This window comes from Myotis yumanensis, unplaced genomic scaffold (assembly GCF_028538775.1).
Source record: "Myotis yumanensis isolate MYYU_CA2020_CCGP unplaced genomic scaffold, mMyoYum1.0.hap1 SCAF_17, whole genome shotgun sequence".
NCBI lineage: Eukaryota > Metazoa > Chordata > Mammalia > Chiroptera > Vespertilionidae > Myotis > Myotis yumanensis.
In genome coordinates, this window is record NW_027223768.1 from 26,396,672 (window position 1) to 26,405,887 (window position 9,216).

Here is a 9,216-nt window from a genome sequence, read left to right on the forward strand (position 1 = left end):
TTAGCATCTGACATGTTGTCTTTCACATTTTCTTCCAGATAATCTCACTGAAGGGTTTTCATATCCTATTATCATCCCATACTTCGCCTTCATTTTAGACAAGTTTTTCTCTTCTACCTTTGTTCTTCTACCCCAACTCTTTGTTTATGCTTTGATAAATGAATTAAACTATCCTCCTATACACATACCATCGCCATCTAGCTGACTTCTCAATCATCTGAAAGCCCAAGTCATTTTAAGAAAGTGTTCCTCATTAACAACCCAATTCTCTTTCTTGACTACGGTCTGCGCCCTGTAGTTTCATCATGGTAGAGTTTTATATATGTTTTCTGTGTCATGGTGTTTATTATAATCTTATGTAAACTAACATTATGTTTACAGTAATTCATCTTTCCCATACCATCTACTGTTTGAGGCAGCTACTGTTTCAGAATGAGGACTGATCTTGGAGTACCTAAAGTAAACTTTCTATAACGAGTCAGTTATTGGATATTTAAGTTTTATTTAAGGGCAATTAATAGATGGGGACATTTAGAAATAGTTCTTAAAATATGGTGGGTATTTTATAGTGTTGGTGTTAATAAAGAAATTTACAGCAAGATTGCAGACAGCTTTGAAATTACGAGATGAGCAACTTGCAGTAAACACCAAATGCCTTTAATTAACCATCTGGAATAGATAACTTACAAAAGATTCGGATTAACATTATGGAATCATTAGACTTGGACTAAAATTTAACTTTTCGAGGAATTGATTCCAAAGCTTCACAGGAAAAAGGAACATTGCAGAGCTTCTGGATACAGAAATCACTAGAATTCTTACTGTGGGACCTATGATATTGACTATGTGGAGTTCACCATCACTTTCATCTCTGTTGTTACTTTAGGCGAAAGCAGATTATAAAGGGAAAAAGTAAAAGTAAATCACACAGGTTCTGGAACAAATGCTTTGGTTAACTAAAATAGAACAAAAACATTGACCAATATTTGACGACTGTTTATCATTAACAGATCTTGAATCATTGCAATTATATTCTGATTTGCACAATATACAAAATATGCAAATTTTGCTCTGAGACATTTCAAAGTTTCTATCTGCCTTCTGTTCTCTTCCATCTGACATCACCCCTACTCCCAATTCACGTCACATTCTCCTCTTCATTCTTCCACTGGTTGGTTTGTGCTCAGGGATTGTCGGCAAATTTTAAAATTACTCAAAGCAAAACACAATTGGGACAAGAAATCCGAGGCCTCCCAAATCACATCTCATCCTGAAGGCAAATATCAATTAATTTTTAATTATCCCCTATTCTTACTCTCTTTTTTATTGCTGTTTTCTTGGCTTTGCTTAATAATAGCAGACAGATATATTTTTTTATAGTTTAGAAAATTCTTTCACATATGTTACTGTATATGAACCTTCCAAAACCTATAAACTAGAGAGATTGTATCAGTGACTCCTTTTGGCAGAAAAATCACCTGAGATCTTGAGAAGTTAAGTTCTCTGCACAAGGTATCACAGCAATTATATATATATGCAGGGTGTCCAAAAAATGTATACACACTTTGAGTAATTATAAAGGCAGTGTTTATTAAAATACATTTCATTTTCAAAATACAATAGAATCAGCTGTTAAAGTGTGTGTATAGATACGTGGTTGCCATTCGTACTTTACAAGTATATGAAGTTTGATGAGTAGCCACAAAAATAAACACATCTCCACTTGATAATATCTGTGTGTGGGAAAGCTATGCATGAGCTTTGGGGGAGGGTGCAGGGAGAGAAAGAGGGAGAGGCAGCTAACGTTTAAATAAAATAAAATAAAAACTAATATCCTCTTTTAGGGGATTCTATTCTATCAAGAGTTCGTGCTTTGGTGGTTTAGGATCTTATTCAAACCTGTTTGTCTGCCATTCCAGCCTTACTTAACTGATAGAGAAATTGGCCGTTTGGGGGTTTCCGCTTCTATGTGTTTATACACAGATGTTCATATTTTATAAAATAGTGCAGTTTATATATGGGACTCTATTGAAAACAGACCTTGATAGAAAACAGCTCTGAGCATTTTTAAACACACGAGTATTAAATCACCAAGAGGTTTTTCTAATTTCTATCAACACCCTGTTTATTGTTGGTTCTGTCACAGTTCGCCTGTGTTTTGTGTGGTTACCCACTCTGCTCTCTTTCCCCCCAGATGTGGATGAGTGTGCAAACAGAGACACCTGCCAACATGAGTGTAAAAATACCTTTGGAAGCTACCAGTGTCTCTGCCCACCTGGCTATCAGCTCATGCTCAACGGGAAGACATGTCAAGGTGAGACAGTGTTAGGATGTTGGTTGCTGCAACTTCACTTAAAACCAGCATAGGAGACTGTGAGGAAGTAAATGTTTTCTTTCTTGAAAAATTATGTTCCTATTGCTTCCTGTTCTTTCTCATTCCTGTTGTTCCGACTTATCTTTAAACATTGCTTTTGCGGTAGGCAGTGCAATGAGAAAACAAGTGAGCAAAAGATGTAGCTGAGAAACATTTTTGGTGTTATCTCACTAGAAGGACCAAGAATGCCTAAACCAGTTTATCTCACATATTTTTAAAACTGAATGGGGGTAGACCTCTTCAAACCTTTCTTCACAGTTCAGCTATGATGGAAGGGGAAGTGGGAAGAGCACTCTGTAGATTTACTTCCTGTGAAGCATTATTTTGGACTTTGGCTTGGAGATCAGTGGGTAAATTGATGAAATAATCCATTCATTATTTGAGTCTACAGATGATGTAGAACAGATTATGTGCTAGCATTGCAGGAAACAAAAAGTTCAAACAAATGAATCATATGCAATTTCTACCCGGCCAGCGTGGCTCAGTAGTTAAGCATCGACCTATGAACCAGGAAGGGGGTCATGGTTCAATTATCGGTCAGGGCATATGCTCTGGTTGCAGGCTCAATCCCCAGGTGCGAGCATGCAAGAGGCTGCCGATCAGTGATTCTCTCTCATCATTGATTTCTATCTCTCCTTCTCCTTTCCTCTCTGAAATCAATAATAATATGCAGTTTCTTTCCTTCAAGATCTTAGATTCTGGTGGAGACAGCCAGCCACAAAAGAACAACTATTATCCCGTTTTTATCAGCAGTGCAGATTTGTCAAGGGCAATCATTTATACCCATTCTAAAGATAATAAAACTGACTCTCAGAGTGATAATGGGAGACTTGATCACAGATCTCGTGTCTAGAATAGTCCTTTGTCTCCCTTGTGACTCAGTGAACATTAGGGTTATTGTACTGTGGCAGCTGGGTGAGGTGAGAGCATTTACATTGTCCCTGTTTTATAACTTGTCCCCAGATCTTCAACTCAGGAGTCCTTCTGAAGGGGTGGCAATGCCCAACCCTAACACCACACTCCCTAGAGGTGCACCAGGCACTACAGAAGGAAGCAGGGTAGACACTGAAGCATTTTGAATAACCAACTGGTCTGCAAAGCCCCTCAGCCAGATTTTTAAGGGTTATATTATGTCATATTCTCATTTTCTTCTTTTCTTAATTATTCCAATTTTTTTTTGACTGCCCTTGTCACTCATTCAGTGTAAAACATTGTTCAGCTTTCAGCTTAGCTTCGGAGAGTGGGAATAGCGAGAAGAAATCAGAAACAGGTGCTATTTGAAATGTTTGCAACTTAAATGGGTTGCATATATTGTGGTTTTAAAAAAGACACGAGAGAAAGCAATTATGCCCTTTACAGAAGTCTGTATTCAAAAGACTAACTCAGAGGCTTTTTGTAGCTTTCGAAAGTGTTTGAAGCATTTACAAGGAACAAAAGACTACTTTTCATTCACATGTGCATTTTGAAGCTGTATGCATTAGTGGTAGAAATATCAGTGCTAAAAGGGAAACTAGAGTGAATTTGACATTGAACAAGGACAGAAACTCTAGTGAAAAGTAGAAGTCACGAGGATGCAAAATGAAAACAAAACACACACCCAATCATGATTTGCCCAAGAAGAGAAGAGAAACAAAAAAATCTTGCCCAACTGGTGTGGCTCAGTGGTTGAGCTTTGACCTATGAATCCAGGAGGTAGTGGTTCGATTACCAGTCAGGGCACATGTCTGGTTGTAGGCTCATTCCCCAATGTGGGGCGTGCAGGAGGCAGCCAGACAATGATTCTTTCTCACCGTTGATGTTTCTATCTCTCTTTCCCTCTCCCTTCCTCTCTGAAATCAATAGAAATATTTTTTAATCTTTATGTGAATTTTAAGCACCACTACACTAAAAATTTAAAAACACTATATTGGTATTGCACTTGAAATGAGCATTCTAAACTATCCAGGTTCTCAAAGTCATCCATTCTATTTATTAAGAATCAGAATTCTGTAAAATAAATATTTCAAGTATGTTCATCCTAAATTATATTTAATGTATCCAGAAGCACTTGATTAAATGCATTCATATGGTCTACAGCTAATTATAGAAAAGGTTTTTTTTTACCTCATCTTGGTATCTTTTTCTTGTAGCAATAATGTTTATGTTATAAAATGACTGTAATTTTTATCCTAATAAGAACTAGCATCAGCACATTGTCAATTAACAGAAGATAGCACGATTTCTCCTATTTCTTGGCATTTTTTTAAGGCCATTGAGTAGAAAGATGAGCAGAGAAAGTAGAGTGGATGTCTGTATGGTGCCTAATCCTGAGGAAAGAAGAATATAGACAGAAGATGAAGGCAGTCCCCTGCCCAGAGCTCGAATGCTTATGAAAGCTTTTCTATGGGAAGTGTTACGTTATTATGAAGCTAAGGACAAACACTTTGTCTATCAGGTCCTGACATCCCTTTATAGATTCATATTTAGCTAATGAAAATATGTGATAAGGTAGCTGTTCTTATGCACACAGATGCGTGTCCAGGTTTGGGTCTCCAGACCTCTATGTTTCTGCGTGAGTTCACTGTAAAAATTACAGCTAAGATATGGAGAAATGTGTTTTATGACAGCAAAGAAGAAAAGGCTAATTGAATTTCTCTAACATTCCCTAGAGGGCTTTTCTCTCTATTTGGAGGCCACCTCATTTCGTCAAGGGGATGAACATGTCTGGCAGATAGAATCATAATTAGAAATTGGTTCACAGAGGCAACAGGCGAGACTTAACTGAAATAAAAACTTGTTCCACCGAGTGTTCCATTCCTGTGGGAAAACTAGTCCTAAGAGAAATCTAGTAACAGGAAGCACAATTGGAACTTATAAAACAAAATACTGGGGAAGGCTCACTCAAAGTTCACAAATGTCCTTTAAATTTTTAGCTTTTTTTTTTTTTTTAGTGAATTTAAAGTATGATTTGCTTTATAAAACTCAAATGTACTCTATATCCCCAAGATAAAACAACACCAGAGAGATCTTGATAGCTCCCGCTCTACTTTTATAGTGCTTCTTTTTCTATGTCCTCTCACATACATTAAAAAAAACAACACACAAAAACTAATCCGCAAAGCAATCTGGGAAACAGCACATCAGGTATCAAGATCCCCACTTGGTGACTGAGGAAGCTTAGGTACGGCAACCAAGTTCATTCATGGGGAGAAGACTAACCCTCAACATGCCAGTCAGATGTCCACCCCCCCGCTCTGATGGCCGGTTCTGACTGCGTTGCTGACTCTGCATGTTCCTTGTACTGTTGCTAGATATTGATGAGTGTCTGGAGCAGAATGTGCGCTGTGGGCAGAACCGCATGTGCTTCAACATGAGAGGAAGCTACCAGTGCATCGATACGCCTTGTCCACCCGACTACCAACGGGATCCAGACACAGGGTAAGTCTTGCCTTCTCTTCCCAGACGTGCTCTTGAACATCCTTCCTCTCCCTCCTTGGCCACAAACTCTGTCTCTAGTCGTGTTGAACTCACAGGAAGTCATAATCCAAGGGGACTTGGGGTAACAGTGTGTTCCTTCTTCAATGAATGGGCAAGAAATGAACTCATCCTGTGGTCCCCACGGCGACCTAATCTATCCCTCAGGGCCACCAAGGTTTCCTGGAACCATCTCCCCAGCATGGAATCCGCCATGCAACATCTAGAATTCTGCCTCAGCCATGAGCATTTTATGGGGTGTCTGCCCTTCTGTGAAGTTTTCTAGTGTCCGTTTGTGTTGCCTCAGAGCTTGGAGGTCTCTGAGCACTTAGAGCGTTCCAAGAAGTACCTTGGCTCTTACTACGATGACTCATGGCGACTTCATGAGAGAATGGAGATGAGCAAGTGTGAGTCAGTAGTCTGCCCGTTCATACATTTCCTGCTGTCTGAAACACTGTCTTTTCTGGGTTCTGAATAAACTGCTCTTCTATTGACTCCCTCTCCTTACAGAAATGTTCTACTCTGTTCAGGTTCCAAGTTACTGGGGTGCTTGAAATCAGAGGTATTGCTCCTCATGAATAGGACCTGCTAGTAAGAAGGTAGATCTGAAACCAGATGCTGGTCGGAGCTCAAACTCTGCTTTTCCGATCAGCAGTGGCTACCAACTTCCTGTAACAAGGTCAAGTGTGGCCTGCCCAGGATCCACCAAGACGCTCCTCATAACTGGTCTAAGGGGAATAAGAAAAGGAGGAATTAAAAATATAGACTTCTGAAATGTCTACAAATACTATGACTGAGGGATCTATCCATATCTTCAGAAAATGATCTTTTGTGCATTTTCTTAAGTTTACTCTTTTATTACCAATGATTTCTGACAGACAATTCAAAAGTCATGATGACTCAAAAGCAGCGAAGGTGGGCTTGCGAAAAAGAAAGTACAGTTTCTCATCTAAAATAATGTGGCTGACAAATACAAAAGGAAGGCCCAATGCCCCCCCCCTCCCCCTACCCCCCGCCCCAGGAATTCTACTTTAACCTTTCATTTTTTTCAAAAAACAAACCAAATATTATCAATATCTACTTCAGCTGCAAACAATGTTATGGTAGTTGTTAACTTTTTTAAAAGCCTGTATTCCCTTCTTTAAGAAGTACTGTTTCGCCCTGACCGGTTTGGCTCGGTGTATAGAGCATCGGCCTGCAGACTCAAGGATCCCAGGTTCGATTCTGGTCAAGGGCATGTACCTTGGTTGCAGGCACATACCCAGTGAGGGGTGTGCAGGAGTCAGCTGATAGATGTTTCTCTCTCATTGATGTTTCTAACTCTCTGTCTCTCCCTTCCTCTCTGTAAAAAATCAATAAAACATATTTTTTTAAAAAGAAGTACTGTTTCCAGTAGACTTATAGATGCTTCCATTTCCAAAACTGACTTTTTGAAGTTTCTCTGGTGGTACTCATCCTTACTTCCGTGGTTCAAAAGCTTCTGACTTGCATGGAGCTGAGCGATCGCTATTTGACTCTAGACCAGCATGCTGTCATAGCCATCGGGCATCTGGTTTGAGTTAGCAACCCTGAACGTGGGGTGAGCCTTTCTGCTCTCGCAGGCAGGCTGTCTCCTGCCTTTAAGGCCTGAGAGCTGTCATGGATCAGCATCACCTGCATCATGTCTTCTCCTGCCTCCAAGCCAGGAAGCTATATGCACTTCATGTGTTTGTTGTCCTCAGGTTCTGCCTCAAGAACTGTCCACCCAATGATTTGGAATGCGCCTCGAGCCCATATGCCTTGGAATACAAACTTGTCTCCCTCCCTTTTGGAATAGCTGCCAATCAAGATTTAATCCGGCTGGTTGCATACACGCAGGATGGAGTGATGCATCCCAGGACAACGTTTCTCATGGTAGATGAGGAACAGACCGTTCCTTTTGCCTTGAGGGTTGAAAACTTGAAAGGAGTCGTGTATACCACGCGACCACTCCGAGAACCAGAGACCTACCGCATGAGGGTCCGAGCCTTATCCTACAGTGCCAATGGGACCATTGAATATCAGACCACATTCATAGTGTATATAGCCGTGTCTGCCTATCCGTACTAAGAAGCTCGCCAAAGCCAAACCCACATATTTAAACTGCTTTAATCATGGGAATCACGTTCGCTTCCAGGTTACCATCTCCCGAACAGTTGCAACCTTGGCAACTTGAAAATGGTGCTATGCTCTGTTTTGTGTGACTTCCTTGGTACTGCTGAGGTATTTTCAGGATCCCACCATGGCCACATCTTTTCCTTAAGGTCTAGAAAAGCCCTGTATCCTTTTCTTTTATTTATTACACTGGAACAGTTACTTTCCAAAGATTATCTCTGAACATCGAACAGGGACACATCAGTGATGTTTTATGGTGGCATAGTAGCTAAGATCGTTTTCCTTAAAAATATACAATAAACTAACTATAATAATAATTCAAAGCCAAGTAGATTTTTGAGCATTTGGCCATTTTTAAAGTAATAAAACTAGTTGCTATGTTTTTTGAGCAAAGCTTAAGTAACTTATGAAGATGCTTTTTTTTTAAAAAAAAAGTATTGATACTTTATTATATATAGGACTTAGACACCTCTTTTCACTTTAAGGAAAAAAAGAAACACCACTCGTTTTAGAAATATAGTACAGCTTCTAGAAGGTTATGATGATCCCAAATGGTGCTCACTTTGAACACCCAAAATAAGGATATTACTTTCAGTGAACCATTTATGATCATAGAAAAAAATATTACTTTGTCCTCAGATGATTGTTGATGGCATAGATCTTTGTTCATATATTTTGATATAATCTGCTATTAGCTCCTTCATTTTCACATTCCAGATTTGTTTTTACCTTCCTATAAATTGGAAACAATTTTTTAAAGTATCAATGGGAGGGTCTTCTTTGTTTTTCTTGAAAAATCTCATATGTTAAATTAGCATAAATGTTAAACGTCAATACACTGTACATGGTGGTAACAGACTCTGGAAGCAATTGCCAAGATGTATTCTATTTTTATGAAGTGTACATATATTACCTTAGTGTGTATTTTCTATGGAATATCTTGATGAACTCTTTTATAAAAATTATTTTATAAAAATATAATGTTACAGGAAAACCAGCTAAAATAAAATTTTCACATCCTTTGTCTTAACTTTTTTGAAAATCTGAAATTTGTTTCCTCCCAGCTATAACAGGTAATAAAGTGTATAGCCACATCCACATACATATGTGGGTATGTAATACGTGTCATGATTTAATTACCACAGCAGCTCTTGAGATAGGTAATGATGTATTGTTATTCACATTTTATAGGTCAAGATCCTGGGACTCATAACGTATGTAACTTCCTTAAGACAGCACAGCCAATTAGTGGCAGA

General features: G+C 39.0%; 1 protein-coding gene across 1 annotated transcript in view; it reads left to right on the forward strand.

Moving 5' to 3' along the window:
- Positions 1 to 8,968, forward strand: part of LOC138996160 (hemicentin-1) — a 96,597-nt gene extending 87,629 nt beyond the window's left edge. The window contains exons 53-55 of the mRNA XM_070397113.1: positions 2,195 to 2,314; positions 5,665 to 5,791; positions 7,549 to 8,968. Of these exons, the coding sequence (XP_070253214.1) occupies positions 2,195 to 2,314; positions 5,665 to 5,791; positions 7,549 to 7,915 (614 nt within the window). The 3' untranslated portion in view covers positions 7,916 to 8,968. The remainder of the gene's footprint in view (positions 1 to 2,194; positions 2,315 to 5,664; positions 5,792 to 7,548) is intronic.
- The last annotated feature ends 248 nt before the right edge of the window (positions 8,969 to 9,216 follow it).